At 42.0% G+C, this 19,853-nt stretch overlaps 1 protein-coding gene across 2 annotated transcripts in view; it reads left to right on the top strand.

Moving 5' to 3' along the window:
• The window catches only part of LOC140410264 (NACHT, LRR and PYD domains-containing protein 3-like), a 134,329-nt gene extending 114,888 nt beyond the window's left edge, over positions 1–19,441 (top strand). For both annotated transcript variants that reach the window (XM_072498229.1, XM_072498230.1), the window contains 6 exons: positions 586–672; positions 1,005–1,175; positions 12,737–12,907; positions 14,687–14,857; positions 14,997–15,164; positions 15,361–19,441. In XM_072498229.1, the coding sequence (XP_072354330.1) occupies positions 586–672; positions 1,005–1,175; positions 12,737–12,907; positions 14,687–14,857; positions 14,997–15,164; positions 15,361–15,448 (856 nt within the window). In that variant the 3' untranslated portion in view covers positions 15,449–19,441. The remainder of the gene's footprint in view (positions 1–585; positions 673–1,004; positions 1,176–12,736; positions 12,908–14,686; positions 14,858–14,996; positions 15,165–15,360) is intronic.
• The last annotated feature ends 412 nt before the right edge of the window (positions 19,442–19,853 follow it).

The raw sequence follows: 19,853 nt of genomic DNA, 5'->3' as shown, positions 1-19,853 counted from the left end.
TGGCTCACCACGGAGATGTGGACATTGAGGACAACGAGGCACTGGGAGGAACAGTTCCTCAGCAGAAGCCTGTGAAAGATGAGTAAGAAGAGGCAGCAAAGGGAAATAATGCTGAACAAAGTGGAGCCCCTGTGGCACATTGTGGTGACCTCCTCCTGCTGCCCTCAGGGAAGAGGATACATCTCCTTTCCCTCGTGCCTCCATTTTAGCATCAATGTAGTGAGGGGATGTCCTGCCCTAGATTCCAGGCCTCTGGCTTCCATGTGACACCTTAATTCCCTCTGCTGCTGTGGCAGCCTTGACACAAATCAGTTTTTTCCCCCAGGACACCCAGCAGCCTCAATGATGGCTGCCATGCTGGTCGAAATGATTCCACTCTTTGTCTGACCCACCTGAATTCCGACTTCCACTGGCTCTAAGTGAACAGGAAATCTGTCTCCATAACAATTAATGGCGCCCCTACATGGAAAATCAGTTTCACACCGTTGGTGGGTTTCTGACCTGAAAATAAACCCAGCTATTGTTTCTCACCTCCGTGGTGAAAATTCAGTCTGTTTTAACGTGTTTCTCACTCTCTCTGTTTAGACTGGGTCGCAATAATCTGGGCGATTCAGGGATGAAACTGCTATCTGTGGCCTTGAGGAATCAGGACTGTAAAATACAGAAACTGGAGTAAGTACCAGACAGTATCATAACTGGATGTGTGACACTTATTTTTCTCAGTATCAGGAATAGTTTTAATAATAACACTTGCGTACATTATTATGAGTATCAGTAATTCTATTAAATTTAAACATTGGGGATGAAAATGGACATGGGCATGCGAATCAGGAAATTTGCATTTTCTGCTGGTTATAGAAACCCCTGATATTAAGGTCTATTGAAGTAGATCCGTATCACATTTGACCAATGCAGCACCTCCTCTTCCGCAACCCCATCCATGCGCAATTTCTCCGCGACTATATTTTAACTCAATTTCCATTTCTCTCTTCCCTACTCTTCAGGCTGAATAATAACGCTCTCACAGTTTCTTGTGTCGAAGATCTTGCCTCTGCTCTCAGTATAAACCGGTCATTGATGTATCTGAACCTGGGATATAATAATCTCGGAGATTCAGGAATGAAACTACTGTCTGCGGTGCTCAGAAATCCAGACTCTAAAATACAGGAGCTGAGGTAAGTACCAGATTGTGCTTGCAATAACTGAACGTTCAGCCATGGTAAATTATTATCTGTATTAAGCACCACACATAATAATTACGATCATTATTAATGTTATTAATAAGCACCACAGATTTGCTCTGATTCCTTTTATAACATGCCCTGGCTTTATTTTTCTTGATTATCAACCAACGTCTTATAAACCACTCTTCATTGCTCCTCGTACTGTCACCTCCAACAAGCATTGTCACTAATTTCAAGACCATTTGTTCAAATGGCAGTGTTGTTTCTCTCCCATTCCCTACACGGGGAGACATATATTGACGCTGCCCTAACCCTGAGCTTGTATCTGTCTTTAGATTTTCTCCTCTCCTCTGTTATGCTGTCTCCAGGTTGTCATGAGAATGTCACTTGAAGAAATGTTTGGCTGCTCATGTTACTGCAGTGATGTCAGAGTGTGGGTGGAGCTGAGCTCTGGCTCTGCTTTTTACTTTTACTTTGGGAAAAGCTTGGGTGTGTCTGTGGTTTGTTTTTTGGTTTTGTTTCAGTGTTGGAGCTGAAGCCAGACAAAGCAGGTTGTTCTCTCTGCCATGAAAAGACGATCTCTTGATCATTTGGTGAATTCAGAATTATACATGTTCTCAGTAGTGAGTTTAAACCAAATGTGCTTCTGTTAAAAGGTGATTCCTTTGTCTTCTGGATGTTGTTTGGGAATTTATCAAGGATTACGTAGTGTTGTATTCTTTGGGGGTTGTATTTGAATTAATGGTTGCTAAGATGTTCACTATGTTTTAAAAAGGTTAACTTGAGTTCATAGAATAAACATTGTTTTGCTTTAAAAAATACTTTTCGATTTCTGTTGTACCACACCAGTGAGTGGGCCGTGTTCTCACCATACCACAATCTATTGAAAGTTGTGGGTCAGGTGAACTCCATGATACACTTTGGGGTTCTCTAAATCTTGGCCCATAACAAATTGGGGGCTCGAGGGGGATAAATGTCTATCTATTGGATTGGCTTAGTGAACTTAAAGACAGTGACGGGTGATTGCTTATCAGGTGTGGTATTTCAGTTTAAGTGGGGAGTGTGTTATGGACAATGGCTTTTTCAGAGGCTCTGAAGTTTTTGGGGGTGGAGACGGTCACACACACTACCTTACGGACAGAGATTAAAAGCAGACGGTTAGATTTGGCAAAAAACATTGCAGTTAACATTACCTGACAAAATGCGAAAAGATGAGGTAATTATGGCGGTGGGGAAGCATTTAAAGTTGCCTGAGATTCATTTTGACTCATTGAAAATGGCAAAAATTCAGTTACAAATTAAACAAATGAAACATGAGAAAGCAGTAAAGCGGCTTGAATATGAAAGAGAGGGAGAGGATAAAGAAAAGGAGAGACAGGAAAGGAGAAAAGAAAGAATAGCCCTAGCAGAACAAAAAGAAAGCGAAAGGGAGATGCAGATCAAGAAAAAAGATGAAGAGAGAGTTTGAACTTCCGAAAATGGCCGTGAAATATGACAGTCAGTTAAAATTGGCAGTCGTAAAGGGAAACGTACAGTTGGATGATAGTGATGAAGATAGTGAGAAACAGCATCATAGTCAAAGGCTTGGTGGGAATCTATTTAAATATGTCCAAGCATTGCCAAGGTTTGATGAGAAGGAGGTAGAAGCCTTTTTAATTTCATTTGAGAAGGTAGCTAAACAAATGAACTGGCCACAGGACATGTGGGTATTACTGATTCAAATAAAGCTGATAGGTAGGGCTAGTGAAGTGTTTGCATCACTGCCGGAGGAGGTATCTGGGACGTATGAGGAGGTGAAAAAATCCATCTTAGGTGCATATGAACTAGTGCCTAAAGCCTACAGACAAAGGTTTAGAAATTTAAGGAAAGAATTTGGTCAAACATACATGGAGTTTGAAAGGATCAAACAGAGTAATTTTGATCGGTGGATAAGGGCTTAAAAAATAGACCAAATGTATGAAGCTCTCAGAGAAATTATACTTTTGGAGGAGTTTAAAAATTCAATTCCTGATGTAGTGAGAACTCATGTGTAAGATCAGAGGTTTAAAACTGTGAGATTAGCAGCGGAAATGGTGGATGATTATGTATTTGTTCATAAATCAAAGCTTGGTTTCCAACATCAGTTTCAGCCTGTGAAGGATAGAAACTGGGGACATGAGAAATACTCAAGTGGTAGAGGCAAAGGGGATCTGATGTGAGATCATAAAGGGAGTGTACCTCAGACTGAAAAAGAAATCCAGGAAGGTGGAAAATAAATGAAAAGTTTCAAATGTTTTCACTGTAATAAACAAGGCCATGTAAAGTCACAGTATTGGTGGTTGAAGAAAAGCACTGGGAAGGATGATGTGGTCAAACAGGATAAGACAGTGGGGTTTGTTAAAGTGGTAAAGGAAAGCCCAAGTGAAGCAAAGGAGGTGCAAGTGATTGTACAGCCTGATCAAGAGGTGATTGATAAGAAGGTGCTTGATCTCTTTTAAAGAATTTACTTGTGTGGGTAAAGTTTCCTCATGTGTATCAGGAGGAGAAGGTAAAGAAGTCACAATTTTAAGAGATACAGGGGCTAGTCAATCTTTAATGGTAAGAGATGAGGAGTTATGTAGTTTGGGAAGAATGTTGCCAGAAAAGGTGGTAATATGTGGAATTCAGGGTGAGAGGAGTAGTGTTCCATTATACAAGGTACTGTTGGAAAGTCCAGTGAGGAGTGGTGAAGTGGTAGTAGGAGTAATAAAGAAACTATCTTGTCCAGGAATACAGTTTATCTTGGGTAATGATGTAGCTGGATCGCAGGTGTCAGTGATGCTAACTGTGGTTGATAAGCCAGTGGAAAATCGGACAACTGTTAAGTGTTGAAGGACGTATATCCTGGGATTTTTCCGGATTGTGTAGTAATAAGGTTGCAAATTCACAGGTTAAGACAAGAGGAGAGATCAGAGAGTGGAAATAAAGGTGAAGTGCAATAATCAGAAACGATTTTTGATCAAATGGTTGGAAAAGAACAGGTGGAGGATGTGGCGGATATTTTTAGTTCAGGAAAATTGGCGGAGTTACAATAGAAAGATGTAGAAGTAAAATGGATGTATCAGAAAGCATATACAGAAGAGGAATCTGAGTGTATACCAGAGTGTTATTACCGTAAAAGTGATGTCTTGATGAGAAAATGGAGACCTTTACATATGCAGGCGGATGAAAAGTGGGCAGAGGTTCACCAAGTAGTATTGCCGGTAGGGTATAGAAAGGAGGTGTTGCGAGTAGCACATGAGGTATCAGTGGGAGGTCATTTGCGAGTAAGGAAAACTCAGGCTGAAATACAAAAACATTTTTATTGGCCTGGACTACATAAAGATGTAGTTAAATTTTGTCAATCATGTCACACATGTCAAGTGATGGGGAAACATCGAGCAGTGATAAAACCAGCGCCCTTAATACCCATTCCAGCATTTGAGGAACTTTTTACAAAGGTCCTAATTGATTGCGTGGGACCACTTCCTAAAACGAAAAGTGGGAATCAATATCTTTTGACTATAATGGATGTGTCTACTAGAGTCTCAAGGGGCCATTCCAGTATGTAATATTACAGCTCAAAAGATTGTGGAGGAGTTATTTAAATTCTTTACTAGATATGGACTACCCACAGAAATACAATCGGATCAAGGATCGAATTTTACCTCAAGGTTATTCAAAGAATAGATGGATAGCTTAGTAATAAAACAATTTAAATCAAGTGTGTAACATCCAGAATCACACGGAGCGTTCGAAAGATGGCACCAGACATTAAAGACAACGTTGAGGGCATATAGCTAAGATTATCCAAAGGATTGGGATAAAGGAATTCCATTCGTACTGTTTGCAATTCGGGATGCACCTAATGAGTCAACCAAATTCAGTCCTCTTGAACTGATTTTTGGTCATGAGGTAAGAGGACCACTTAAATTGATTAAGGAAAAATTGGTGAGTGAGAAATGAGAACTCACATTATTGGATTACGTGTCAGATTTTAGGGAATGATTAAACAGAGCAGGCGAATTGGCTACACAACATTTAAAAGTTGCACAAAATGTGTTGAAACAGGTAGCGGACAAGAAATCCAAAGTTCGTAGTTTTGCCAGTGGAGATAAAGTTTTAGTGTTGTTACCAGTGGTAGGTGATCCTTTAAAAGCAAGGTTTTGTGGACCTTATCAGATTAAAAGGAAATTAAGTGAGGTGAATTATTTGGCAAAAACACCAGATAGAAGGAAGACTCACTGAGTGTGTCGTGTGAATATGCTTAAAAGGTACTTTGAAAGGGAAGGAGAGAAAAAGGAGGAGGTTTTAATGATTCTAACTCAAAGTGACAAACCAAATCCAGATGACTGTGAATTTGACATACCTCAAATTAAATTGGAAAATGAGGATGATCTTAAAAATTTGGATAAATTGTTGAGTTACCTTCCAGAGGAAAAACAGACTGACCTGAAAGAGTTATTGATATCACATGGGCAAGTTTGTGGAGATAAATTGGGATGTACTAAAATGGCTATACATGATGTTGATGTGGGAAATGCTGTTCCTATCAAACAACATCCATATAGACTTAATCCTTTAAAATTGGCACAGGTTAACAAAGAATTGAGAGTATGCTTAAAAATGGCATAATTGAAGTTGATTGCAGCCAAGGAGCTCACCCATTGTGGTAGTACCTGAACCAGTTGGTACCCAACGGTTGTGTGGACTATAGAAAGATTAATGCAGTTACAAGAATGGACACTTATCCAATCCCACGTTTGGAGGATTGCATTGAGAAAGTGGGACAATTATTTCTCAACTGGATTTATTTAAAGAATTTACAGCTACCTTCATCCAAAAGGGTGATCGAGGTTTCAGCTTTTGTGACTCCAGATGGTATATGCCAATTCAAAGTTATGCCATTTGGCATGAAAAATGCCCCAGCCACATTTCAACGATCAACTAGCAAAGTCATTTCAGGTTTACCCAATTGTGCGGTATACTTCGACGATCTGGTAAATTTCAGCCAGACATGGATAGAACATTTAAAACATCTGATGGAGTTATTCGATTGACTTCAGGAGGCGGGTTTGGTGATAAACCTAGCCATAAATGAATTTGGAAAAGCCCAAGTCACTTTTCTTGGTCATACAATTGGACAGGGTTGAATGGTCTCATGGGATGGGAAGACAATAGTTATTCGAAGAGTTTCCAATACCCTCGACACAAAGGGAAATAATGCGATTTCTTGGCACGAGTGGATTTGATCGAACATTTGTGCCAAATGTTTGTAGCGTGGTTGCTCCACTGATGGACTTGCTGAAGGAACGTCGAAAATTTCAGTGGACAGCGGAGCTTCAACAGGCATTTAACTGCCTGAAAGCTGTGATAACCAATGCTCCTGTGTTGGAGAATTACAAGGGACTCTGTGATCGGTTTGAACGAAAGTATCTAACATTAAAGAAACATGCCGAGGAGTAGAGAAATGGATGGATCGTGCAGAGACCTTCTTGCCCAAAGAGACTGCCAATCAAGAAGGAGTCCAGTTGGGGGAAGAACAAAAACAAAATGGACTATATTATTATACCTGTTTGCGTGTGTTGTTTTTTGAAACAAAAAGTATATTTACTGCGTGTATTTTTAAAGGATAGTGAGAAGGTTAAAAATGAAACTATCTTGAAGTTGGTGGTTTATTTTTTTTCTTGGGCAGAGGTGTCATGAGAATGTCACTTTGAAGAAATGTTTGGCTGCTCATGTTACTGCATGAGTGGGTGGAGCTGAGCTCTGGCTCTGCTTTTTACTTTTACTTTGAGAAAAGCTTGGGTGTGTCTTTTTTTTTGGTTTCGTTTCAGTGTTGGAGCTGAAGCCAGACAAAGCAGGTGTACTGTTGTTTTCTCTGCCATGAAAAGACTATCTCTTGATCATTTGGTGAATTCAGAATTATTATGTTCTCAGTAGTGAATGATGTCCTTCTGTTAAAAGGTGTTTCTTTTGTCCACTGGATGTTGTTTGGGAATTTATCAAGGATTACTTATTGTTGTATTCTTTGGGGGTTGTATTTGAATTAATGTTTGCTAAGATGTCAAATGTATGTTTTAAAAAGGTTAACTTGAGTTCATAGAATAAACATTGTTTTGCTTTAAAAAATACTTTTTGATTTCTGTTGTATCACACCTGTGAGTGGGCCGTGTGCTCCCCATACTACAATCTATTAAAAGTTGTGGGTCAGGTGAACTCCATGATACACTTTGGGGTTCTCTAAACACTGGCCCATAACAAGGTTAATCTTGTCTGTGGGATCTACCTGCTGGTTCATTACGAATGTTTCCACTAAACTGTGAACCACTCGACTTCCCTTGTTGGTCATCATAACTAATATTGTTAAAGGTTCCCTTTTACCAGGTTCTGTCCCTCTCACTTTCCAATCTGAATCATCAACACTTTTCTGCAAACCAACCCTTGGCCCCTTTGTCTTTGTAAATTACCATTCCATCTCCCAACTCCCTTTCCTATTGGAAGTACTTGAATAAATCTGTACCAGCAAGAGTTTGTCAGGGGGAGATTCTGTCAAACAGATTTGATTGAATTTTTTGAGGAGTTGACCCAATGTGTAGATGAAGGCAGTGCAGTTGGTGTAGTCTATGTGGGCTTCAGTAAGGCATTTGACGAGGCCCGCATGGGAAACTAATGAAGAACTAAGAGCGCATGGGATCCAGGGCAATTTGGAAAATTGGATCCAAAATTGGCTTAGTGGCAGAAGGCATTGGTCGAAGGTTATTTTTGTGACTGGAAGCCTTTGTCCAGTTGTTTACCGCAGGGATTAGTAAGTTTGCAGATGACATGAACATTTGTGGTGTGGTAAATAACAAGGAAGAAAACCTTAGATGACAGGATGGTGTAGGTGGATTGATCAGATGGGCAAATGGCATTTAACCCTGAAAAGTGTGAGATGATGCATTTTGGGAGGACTAACAACGTAAGGGAATACACAATAAATGGTAGAACACTAGGAAGTACAGAGGACCAGAGGAACCTTGGGTGCCTGTCCAAAGGTCCTTGAAGGTAGCAGGACAGGCCAATAACATTTTTAAGAAGGCCACAGCTATTTTGGTCGCATTATAGGAACGATATGATTGCACTCGAAAGGGTGCAGAGGTGATTCACCAGGAAGTTGCCTGGGCTGGAGAATTTGAGCTGTGATGAGAGGCTGGATCGGCTGGGGTTGTTTTCTTGACAGCGCAGGAGACTGAGGGGGGAACCTGATTGAGGTGTGGTAAATTATGAGGAGCATAGATCGGGTCAATATGAAGAAATTTTACCGTTAGCAGAGGGGTCAATAACTCGGGGCCATAGATTTAATATGGGGCAGGAAATTTAGAAGGGTTTTGAGGAAAATCTTTTTCACCCGGAGGGTGTGGGAATCTGGAACTCCGCCGAAAAGGGTGATAGAGGTGGGAACCCACATAACATTTAAGACGGATTTAATTGAACACTTGAAACATCATTGGGTGCAAGGCTACAGACCAAGTACTGGAAAATGGGATTAGAATAGATCAGTGTTTGATGGCCGGTACAGGCCTGATACCTTCATTTTAAAGGGATTGGAGTATAAAAATAAAACTTACTAAAACTATACAGAGCACTAGTTAGACCACATCTGAATACTTTGAACAGTTTGGTCCCCTTATTTAAAAAAAAAAAAAATAGACTGGCATTGGAGGCAGTGCAGAGAAGGTTCAATAGGTTGATCCTGGGTATGGAGGAATTTTCTTCTGAGGAGAGGTTAAGTAGTTTGAGACTGCATTCTTTGGAGTTTAGAAACACGAGAGGCAACCTTATTGAGACACAAGACCCTCAAGAGGTAGATGTTGAGAGATTGTTTTCTCTTGTGGGGTCTCTCCAAAAAAGTGCATCCACAGAATAAGACCGAAATGAGGAGGAATTTATCATCACAGAAGATAGTAAATCTGTGGAATTCTTTACCGCAGAGGGCTGTAGAGGATGGATTGTTAGGGTTCTTAGAATCATAGAATTTACAGTGCAGAAGGAGGCCATTCGGCCCATCGAGTCTGCACCAACCCTTGGAAACAGCACCCTACCTAATCCCACACCTCCACCCTATCCCCGTAACCCAGTAACCCCACCTAAGCTTTTTTTTTTGGACACCAAGGGCAATTTAGCATGGCCAATCCACTTAACCTCCACATCTTTGGACTGTGGGAGGAAACTGGAGCACCCGGAGGAAACCCACGCAGACACGTGGAGAAAGTGCAAACTCCGCACAGACAGTGACCCAAGCTGGGAATCAAACCTGGGACCCTGTAGCTGAGATAGACAACTTTTTAATTCATAAAGGAATCAAGGGTTGTGGGGACAAGGCAGGAAAGTGGAGTTGAGGATTATCTTTTCAGATTGGTCATGATCTCATTGTAGCAGACTAGATGGGTCGAATGGCCTTCTCCTGTTCCTTACGACTAACTCCAAACTAAAATGTCCAAATTGTTGTCACTTTCCCCGATATGTCACTGTGTCCAAAACTCAGACCCCAGCTCATCAGCTGTAAGCCGAGTTATATCATTGACATTTACAAATTTCTACAGGATGTGACTGGATAGATGTAGATCTGATTCCCTAGCTGGCGACTCTTGAACCAGGAGACTCCATCTCAGATTAACGGACAAGCCATTAAAACTGAGATGAGGAGGAATTCCGTCACTCAGAGGGTGATGAATTTTTGGAATTCTCTATTCCAGAAGGTTGTGGAATCTCAATCATTGACCTTGTTCAAGACCAAAATTAACAGATTTCTGGATACTAATCAAAGAACTCTGCAGTGCAAAAGGAGGCCATTCGGCCCATCAAATCTGCACTGACCGTCTGAAAGAGCACCCTACCCAGACTCACCTCTCTGCTCGATCCCCATTACTCCACCTGACCTTTGGACACGAACGGGCAATTTAGCACGGCCAATCCACCTAACCTGCACATCTTTTGGCCTGACATCAAGGGATATGTGAATAGTGTGGGAAAATGGTGCAAGTGGTAGTTGATAAACCCTCATCTGACTGAATGGTGGAGCAAGTTTGATGGATCAAATGGCATGCTTCTGCTTGTTCCACGAGTTGCAGTCACGAAGGGAACAGGATCTCTGTCCAAGCCCAAGCAGCATGGAGAACCATACACAGGGAGGAATCAATGAATCAGGGAACAACCCTTGACCTGCCTTCTGCCACTTCAGGTCCCAAAAGATGTGCAGGGCTCCTTTGCTGGTACTTTCTAGCCTTGCTGCATTTGAAATTACTACTCGCTGCCATTGAAGGTGGTGTGAGCACTGCTTGAACCTGGACTTCCCCTTCCATGCTGCCGCCTGCCAGTCAATCTTCAGGGATTTGTCCAGCTCTGACGATATCTTGTTTTTAGACCATAAGACATAGGAGTGGAAGTAAGGCCATTCGGCCCATCGGGTCCACTCCACCATTCAATCATGGCTGATTTCAACTCCATTTACCCGCTCTCTCTCCATAGCCCTTAATTCCTCGAGAAATCAAGAATTTATCAACTTCTGTCTTAAAGAGACTCAACGTCCCAGCCTCCACCGCCCTCTGTGGAAATTAATTCCACAGACCCACCACTCTCTGGCTGAAGAAATTTCTCCTCATCTCTGTTCTAAAGTGACTCCCTTTTATTCTAAGGCTGTGCCCCCGGGTCCTAGTCTCCCCTGCTAATGGAAACAACTTCCCTACATCCACCCTATCTAAGCCATTCATTATCTTGTAAGTTTCTATTCGATCTCCCCTCAACCTCCTAAACTCCAATGAATATAATCCCAGGATCCTCAGTCGTTCATTGTATGTTAGGCCTACCATTCCTGGGATCATCCGTGTGAATCTCCGCTGGACCCGCTCCAGTGCCAGTATGTTCTTCCTGAGGTGTGGGGCCCAAAATTGCTCACAGTATTCTAAATGGGGCCTAACTAATGCTTTATAAAGCTCCAGAAGTACATCCCTGCTTTTATATTCCAAGCCTCTTGAGATGAATGACAACATTGCATTTGCTTTCTTAATTACGGACTCAACCTGCAAGTTTACCTTTAGAGAATCCTGGACTAGGACTCCCAAGTCCCTTTGCACTTCAGCATTATGAATTTTGTCACCGTTTAGAAAATAGTCCACGCCTCTATTCTTTTTTCCAAAGTGCAAGACCTCGCACTTGCCCACGTTGAATTTCATCAGCCATTTCTTGGACCACTCTCCTAAACTGTCTAAATCTTTCTGCAGCCTCCCCACCTCCTCCATACTACCTGCCCCTCCACCTATCATCGGCAAACTTAGCCAGAATGCCCCCAGTCCCGTCATCTAGATCGTTAATATATAAAGAGAACAGCTGTGGCCCCAACACTGAACCCTGCGGGACACCACTCGTCACCGGTTGCCATTCCGAAAAAGAACCTTTTATCCCAACTCTCTGCCTTCTGCCTGACAGCCAATCGTCAATCCATGTTAGTACCTTGCCTCGAATACCATGGGCCCTTAATTTACTCAGCAGTCTCCCGTGAGGCACCTTATCAAAGGCCTTTTGGAAGTCAAGATAGATAACATCCATTGGCTCTCCTTGGTCTAACCTATTTGTTATCTCTTCAAAGAACTCTAACAGGTTTGTCAGGCACGACCTCCCCTTATGAAATCCATGCTGACTTGTCCTAATCCGACCCTGCACTTCCAAGAATTTAGAAATCTCATTCTTAACAATGGATTCTAGAATCTTGCCAACAACCGAGCTTAGGCTAATTGGCCTATAATTTTCCATCTTTTTCCTTGTTCCCTTCTTGAACAGGGGGGTTACAACAGCGATTTTCCAATCCTCTGGGACTTTCCCTGACTCCAGTGACTTTTGAAAGATCATAACTAACGCCTCCACTATTTCTTCAGCTATCTCCTTTCGAACTCTAGAATGTTTTTCACAGTAACTTCATTGCAATGTTAATATAACATATGACATTAATAAAGATCATTATTATTGTAACTCTGGCTACCCTTCCCACACGCCCTTGGCATCTACTTTCAATTCAGGTGTTGGAATTGTATAGCGTCCGATAAACTCTTCGCCATTATCATCTGGCAAAGCAATATCTTCATTCCTGAGCCACTGACTTTCCCATGTCCCTCTATCATGACTCATGTGAGGACATGAGGATGTTATCTTGCATCATCATCCATTTTGTCATTTATTCACTCCTGCATTTTCATTTTGGTTTCTCTTTGCTTCCTCACCCTGTCCATTTCCCCTTCGCTTAAAATCTGTCAATTCGCTGCTATTTCCCAGTTTTAATGAAATCTCAATGAATTGAAACATTAACTGTTTCTTTCTTCACTGATGCTGCCTGATCTGCTTTTTCCAGCACATTCTATTTATATTTCAGATTTACAGCGTCTACAGTATTTTCCTTCTTTTATGAATGGAAGTTGTCTTTCTTGTATGACTCGCACTGTACATTTTTATTGATCGTGATCTTGAAATCTCTGGGGATTTCACCCTGATTCCTGTTATTTTTCTCTCTCTCCAATCCCCAGTCTGAGCAATAACTCACTGACAGATTCTTGCGCCAAGGATCTGGTCTTCGCTCTCAGTACAAACCGGACACTGACTGATCTGAACCTGGGTAATAATAACCTGGGTGATTTAGGAGTGAAACTGCTATCTGAGGCTCTAAGGAATCCGGACTGTAAAATACAGAAACTGGGGTAAGTACCAGATTCTGAGATTATGTTTATAATAGCTGGATATCTAATAATATTTTAGCACTGTTAGGATATATAATCAATGAACATTGTCCATCATTGTTAGTGTAAGTGATAATGTTATCAATAATGAACTACATTAACTCCTGTTATTTACTCCTCTGATTTCCAGGCTATGGGATATCAGTCCCATGGAGTGTGCAAGGGAATAATATGATGATGCACTTTCTGAGGTCATACCCTCCTTCCGAGGTGGACAGCTGCCCCCCTGTCCTGCAACCCATAATTTGTGTGAGAGAGAAAAGAATGATCCCAACATGTCCTTTAGACTATTCTGTGTGACCAGTGATGGATACACGGTCACTATGTTTGTGGTCACCAGAGGGTCTCTTGTGCCCATTCACCCATCCATTCACTTTTACTCCACAACTAATCAACGATTTGTCGCCCTGTCTCCAGGTCTCCCAACTCCAGTGCTCCATCTTCTGTGGACATAAGGATAACAAGATCTGGATGCTACCACCTTTTCTGTTCCCTGATTGTGTTCTTTCTTCTACAATACGTACATTTCAATTGTTAGTCACCATCCAAAACATGCACTAGCTGGTGACAGCCTGACTGTCCAGCATAGCACTACAGAGATGCCTCCTGCATCTGACCACTTGGTCACAACAGGAGACAACTCTGACCAGCCAGGACCCTCTCATGTCTCTGACAGTCAATGCTGCTACCTGGACATTGCCAGTGGCTGTGTGGGAATGAACTTTCCATCAATTTCACTTTCACCCTAATTCACATAGAAGGCTGTACATTTAACCTTGTGTGCTGCACTCACCTTGTCAGAACACATCACGTTATTGATCCTATTGCCACGCTGAGCCCAGGTGCCCCATGCCTCCACTGGTCCTCGGCAATCTACATCCAGACATGCATAGACAGGGCTAATCTCCCCCCCCCCCGCCCCCCAAATCATGAGGTAACAAAACTTCCTTCCGTATCTGAGCATCCTGGAGAAGCACCTCCAGGGAGGCATCAGTGAATTGGGGAGAAACCATTATTCTGCCTCTTGTAATTTCAGAACTTTGTTCAGTAACCAAGTCACCTTTGCTGGTCCCTCTAGAGTTACTGTCTTTGAAAGTACTACTGGCTGCCCTTAAATAGTGGATGGCTAGCCTCACCTGCCAGCCAATTTTCTGACTCTGGCAATGTTACATTCATGTCTCTGCCTACTCTTCTCTCATTGCACCCAATTCCAATTCTGATGTTGGGACTACACAGTTCTGGTAAAATCACAGCCATTATCTTCAGAGTCACAAACTCAATTTTGGAGCCATCCCATGCCCCTCCCTAGTGACTCAGAATAAGGACATGGAGATCCTGTGCTTTTGTCTTGCTCCATTATCCCTTTTGTCATTTAATCCTTCCTGCTCTTCCATTTTATTTTCTTTACCCTGCCCATCCCCAATTCCATGTTGCTTAAAACCTGTTAATTTGCTTCTTTTTTGTCGGTTCTAATGAAAGTTCATCAAACTGAAACTTACCTCTTTTCTCTCTTCACAGATACTGTCTGATCGGCTGAGTGTTCACTGCATATTTTATTTATTTTTCAATTTTACAGCCTCAATAGTATATTTCCTTCCATTTTAAGGGAGTTGTTTTTTTGCACTGCACACACCATATATTATTATTGCTATTACTATTCTTAATAGAATATACCATTCTTAAAAGCACTGAATTTGCCCTGACTGCTGTTATTTCCCTCTCTCTCTCTCTGACTCCCAGACTCTATAATAATGCCCTCACAGATTTGTGTGCTCAGGATCTTGCCTCTGCTCTCAATACGAACCAGTCACTTCTTGATCTGAACCTGGATAATAATAAACTGGGAGATTCAGGAATCAAACTACTGTCTGCAGCTCTGAGGAATCCAGACTGTAAAATACAGATACTGGAGTAAGTACCTAGGCGCTTTGAAATTGTGTTTATTAAGAAGTGGTTTGCTGATATTGTAATTATCATCAGTATCAGTGACGTTTTTGTGAACAAACATTGTGAATTTACTTTCATTCTTGTTATTGCTCACTGTTCCCAGTCTTGAAAAGAACGGCCTCACAGATTCTTGTACTGATGACCTTGCCTCCGGTCTTAGTACAATCCAGTCGCTGACCTTGCTGTACCTCCAATCAAACTCCTTCACAGACCATTCTATCCCTGCTCTCTGCCGCCTCATGCTGACTTGCAGGAATCTGGAGCAAATCGAGTGAGTATTTATATTACTTTTTAGTATAATAAAATATGAATTGATTCAGTTACATTTGTGGCAGGTATTTGTCTGCAATTGTTATTGAAATGTTAACTCGCGACTCCATGTTAATTACACTGTTGTTCAATCTGTTTTCTTTTTTTAAAACATGAAGTTTAAAGTATATTTCTTTTCAATATTCAATCTGTTTCAGGTTAAAGGGTAATCGATTGAGTCCAGATGGAAAGAGACATCTGGAGTCACTTCGGCAATTCACACCTGGACTAAGAGTGATTGTGTGAACATTTCAATTTATGAACATTGCTGCTCCCATTCTATTACCATTTTTCTCTGATTCCCTACCGTTCCCATTTAACCGGCCGGACTCCAGCTTGAAATCCTATTGGCCGTTTCCCAGCTTCCAGATCGATCTTAGTGAGTGTGTTCTCCCATTGTGACGTCAGAGGCCCAGCAACAGGGTCACCAGACTCCACCTCCCAGCCCCTCAATGCTGCTTCTGCATGATATCCGGGGCTGAATGTTCCCCAATGGGGCACTGGGGAAATGTACAGACTGGAAGGGCCCAGGGTGGGGACCAGTCTGGGCTGCAGTGGGGCACTGACAATCAACCGAAACTCATTATTCCTGGATTTAGGATAAAGTATCCAGGATTGCTGCTCGGTATCAGTGACTCTGATTACAAAAGCAAGGAAATCATGTTGGAGTTATACAGAACATTGGTGAGGCCACATCTGGAGTACTGTGTGCAGTTCTGGTCGCCACATTATAGGATGGATGTGATTGCACTGGAACGGGTGCAAAGTTGATTCACCAGGTTGTTGCCTGGGATGGAACATTTAAATTCTGAAGAGAGGTTGGATAGGCTTTGGTTGTTTTTGCTGGAGCAGAGACGACAGAGGTGCGACCTGATCACGTTGTACAAGATTATGAGGCGCATAGACAGGGAGGATAGGGTCCAGCTGTTCTGCTTAGTTGAAGGGTCAGCTACGAGGGGATACAAGTTCAAGGTCAGGGACGGGAGGTTCAGGGGGTTTGGAGGAAAAACCTTTTTAGCCAGAGGATGGTGACGGTCTGGAACATACTGCCTGGGAGGGTGATAGAGGCGGGTTGCCTCACATCCTTTAAACGGTACCTGGATGAGCACTTGGCATGTCTTAACATTCAAGGCTATGGGCCAGCTGAAGGCAAATGGGATTAGGACTGGCGGATCAGGTGCCTATTATGCGGTAGTGCAGACTCGATGGGCCGAATGGTTTTTTCTACACTGTTTTTCTGTGACTCTGCTGGGAAGTGAACCTGCGTGGGTTCAGGATGGGGACAGGGTCTGTTCAACTGGGATTGATCCTACCATCCAATAGGGACAAACACCCACTGCATGGGGTGACCCAGGGAGAGTAGCCTGTTTGGGAGGTTCCAACAGATTGCGTAACTGGGGAATCATACTGAAAGTATCAATGCTTTCCTGTTTTCCCTAACAAAAAAAGCAATAATTGTTGAAACAATGTATTAAATGCAGATTCTACATAATTGATATTACGTTATATATTGCTATAGCTGTTACTTAAATACAGAAGGGTGAGTTCTAAACAGCTGGAATGACACTGGATTGGAGTACATCAAATAAACAAGTTGACCTGGTAAATTCATCCACAGTTCAAAGAGTAATGTTACAAAATAGATGTCGGTTTAAATAGTTTGTATTTGTATTGTGTTTGTTCTGAATACGGTATAGCTTTACATTTAAGCTTAATTTATGTTTCTTAAGTTTCGCTTTAATTTTTGACAGTTTTTATAAATCTGTACTTTTGTTTTTTCATGCAATCACTTGTGGAGCAAATCATACTTTCCACAGTCTTACAAAATAAACTAAAATATTGTGGTTACAGTGCAGTATCAGAGCCACTGTTGAGGTCTGGTCTGGGATTGCAATACAAGTGGGGCTGGGTTCTGCGTTCTTAAGTATAATTCCTTGTTTGACTTGGGTTGATTGAATTACAGACAGTGAATGTGTGTGGAACAATTGCATTCTTTCAGGTTTTGAAATTTGTATAGGAAGTGACTGGAAATGGCTCTTTCAGTTGCCAAAATATTCCTGGGTGTGGAAGACATTAGTTGGGATGGTTTAAAAAGGGAGGTAAAAGCAAACGTTTTGGGTTTGCCAGGGAAGCTGCAGTTAACCAGGGATGAGCAAGGTAGAGATAATACAAGCCATCGCTCAATATTTACATTTGCCAGAGACACAACCTGAATCATTAGAATTAGCTCGAATTCAATTGCAATGGAAGTGAAGAATTGGAAATAGAAGCAAAGAAAAAGGAGAGGTTGGTAATGGCAGAAGCAAAGGGAAAAGAGAGATTGTCAACGGCAGACGAAAAGCAAAAAATAGGGCTTTCGGTATTTTAAAACAAAACTTTATTATGAATACAATATTAAACTCTTTAACTTCACAACAGAAGAGCTTACACTTACCCCTTAATACTACTACTTAATTCCCCATTAAACAACAAGACAATAAACATACAGCTCTCAATTAAGTACAAAATTAGCATGGCATAAAGTGATACTTGCTTCACAATAGGTTTTGGCTTCTGTTAGAACCCCTTCAGACCAGCTTACTATCTTCAAATAGTTGCTTCAACTGCCCCTTCCTGTTCTTCAGAAAAGACTGCTCCATTACAATTTTTTCAACTATCCTAATCGGAAAGACAACTGCCTGTGGTATCTGTGATAGCCAGATCAGACCTCTTCGGCTTTCTCAAAATCTCCCTCTGCATCTCTTAGCTCCACCCAGCAATGACATAATTTCCCCAAGCTGAAATATTAGCTTCCCAGGGACAGAAAGTACATTATTAGCTCACCAGGGACTTTCCATAGTCAAGCGACAGGGTATTAGCCCAGACTGACAAACACATTCCTCTTGGTCAATTTCACCTCTGGCTCTTAAATCCGCCCAGGCCCTGCAATATTTTTTTTTAAATGACCACAGCAGTCTAACACACTATAACCCTTGGCTTTTAACACTTAAATTGACCAATACCTACATTCCAATATTCCTAAAAGCCTCCATTCATCACAGTGCCAGCATTTAATGGGGGTTTTACAACTTTAAAACAAACACAAGTCTGCTACTGATCACCTCATGGCCCACAGAGAAATTAAAGAGCAGTTACAGTTTAGCTGTTGATTATGAGGTGCAGAGAGCTGTTTTAAGTCTCTCTAGCAGGACATGTATGGAGACGGCAGATTGCAGGCCCAACATAACGAACAAAAAAGTCCCAGAAAACAGGAATGTGACAGGAAGACAAGTGAAGTTAACGGAACCAAGAACTGAAATCTGGCGATTCTGTTCAATTAAGTTAAGAGTGAAGAGCAGAGAGAGACTACAAAATTGGTAAAGCTGAAAAAATAGACAGAAAGTGAACCAGGCGTGAGAAGCCAGAAATCCAAGGTGACGCAAATGTTGGTGACACCTCAACATGTGCAGTCATGGTGTTCTGCTGGTAGGGTTGGGCATCTGAGACAGCATGTGGAAGGCAAAAGTGATGGTTAGAAACAGCAGAAGGAGAGGTTGAAACCTTCAAGGCGGATCATTGGGGCAGCACGGTGACACAGTGGGTTAGCACTGCTGCCTCACAGCTCCAAGGTCCCGGGTTCAATTCCAGCCTTGGATGACTGTGTGGAGTTTGCACTTTCTCCCCGTGTCAGCGTGGGTTTCCTCCCAATGCTCCGGTTTCTTCCCACTGTCCAAAGATGTGCAGATTAGGTGGATTGGCCATGTTGAATTGGCCATGTTGAATTGCCCCTGAGTGTCCAAAAGGTTAGGTGGGGCTACTGGATTACGGGGATAGGGTGGAGGCATGGACTTCAGTAGGGTGCTCTTTTGAGAGTTTGGCTGATGATGGATCAATGAGAGTTTGGCTCAAGATGGATTGGAACTTTATGGGAAAAACAAAATGTTAAGTAAAGCTTTGTGTGAAGAAATGTCAAGACCGGCTTTTACAGGCTTTTGGTAGCAAGCTGTAATCACTTGTTTTTGTACCAGACAAATTGCAGTAACGGCCTTGGGGATGATTGCGCTAGGCTTGAAAATAATCACAATTAAGCTGAAGGCACAGATGGAATGCGAGGGGGGCTGCCCTCAGCAAAATGGAATGCGAGGGGGCTGCCCTCAGCAATGAACCAAAAATATATAAGAACTGCTGTTAGATGTATTGATTTTGGCTTACTGTTGTAACTCTCAAGAGATACAGCGGTCTTAGCACCGGCCGAGAAATAAACATATGTTAAAGTAACGAGATGTTCGACTGATCATTTCATCCGGACTGGCAGCAAAGAATCCTCACTTTCAGTGGGCCGATGCAGACTCAATGGGCAGAATGGACTCCTTCTGCACTGTAAATTGTATGATTCTATGATTTGTGAAGATATCTGAGAAAAAGTTGTTTGGGAGAAGATTCCATGGCGTGATCTTCGAGAGCAGAGATTGGAAATACCCGTGTGGAAGACAGAGTTCCAGTGAGAACAGATGGCTCGTAGAAATGACAAAATTCTTGGGGCAACTTGATAAGAAATCTGTAGGAGTGCTTTGGGTGGTGATGTAAGGTGACAGGGGAGAAAGGTTAATCTGTTCCTTTGCCATGTAGGTGTTGCCACTCTAAATATCAGCATTCTGACAGGGATTTTTAC

This window comes from Scyliorhinus torazame, chromosome 4 (assembly GCF_047496885.1).
Source record: "Scyliorhinus torazame isolate Kashiwa2021f chromosome 4, sScyTor2.1, whole genome shotgun sequence".
Taxonomy (NCBI): Eukaryota; Metazoa; Chordata; class Chondrichthyes; order Carcharhiniformes; family Scyliorhinidae; genus Scyliorhinus; species Scyliorhinus torazame.
This window is presented reverse-complemented; position numbering and strand designations above follow the sequence as displayed.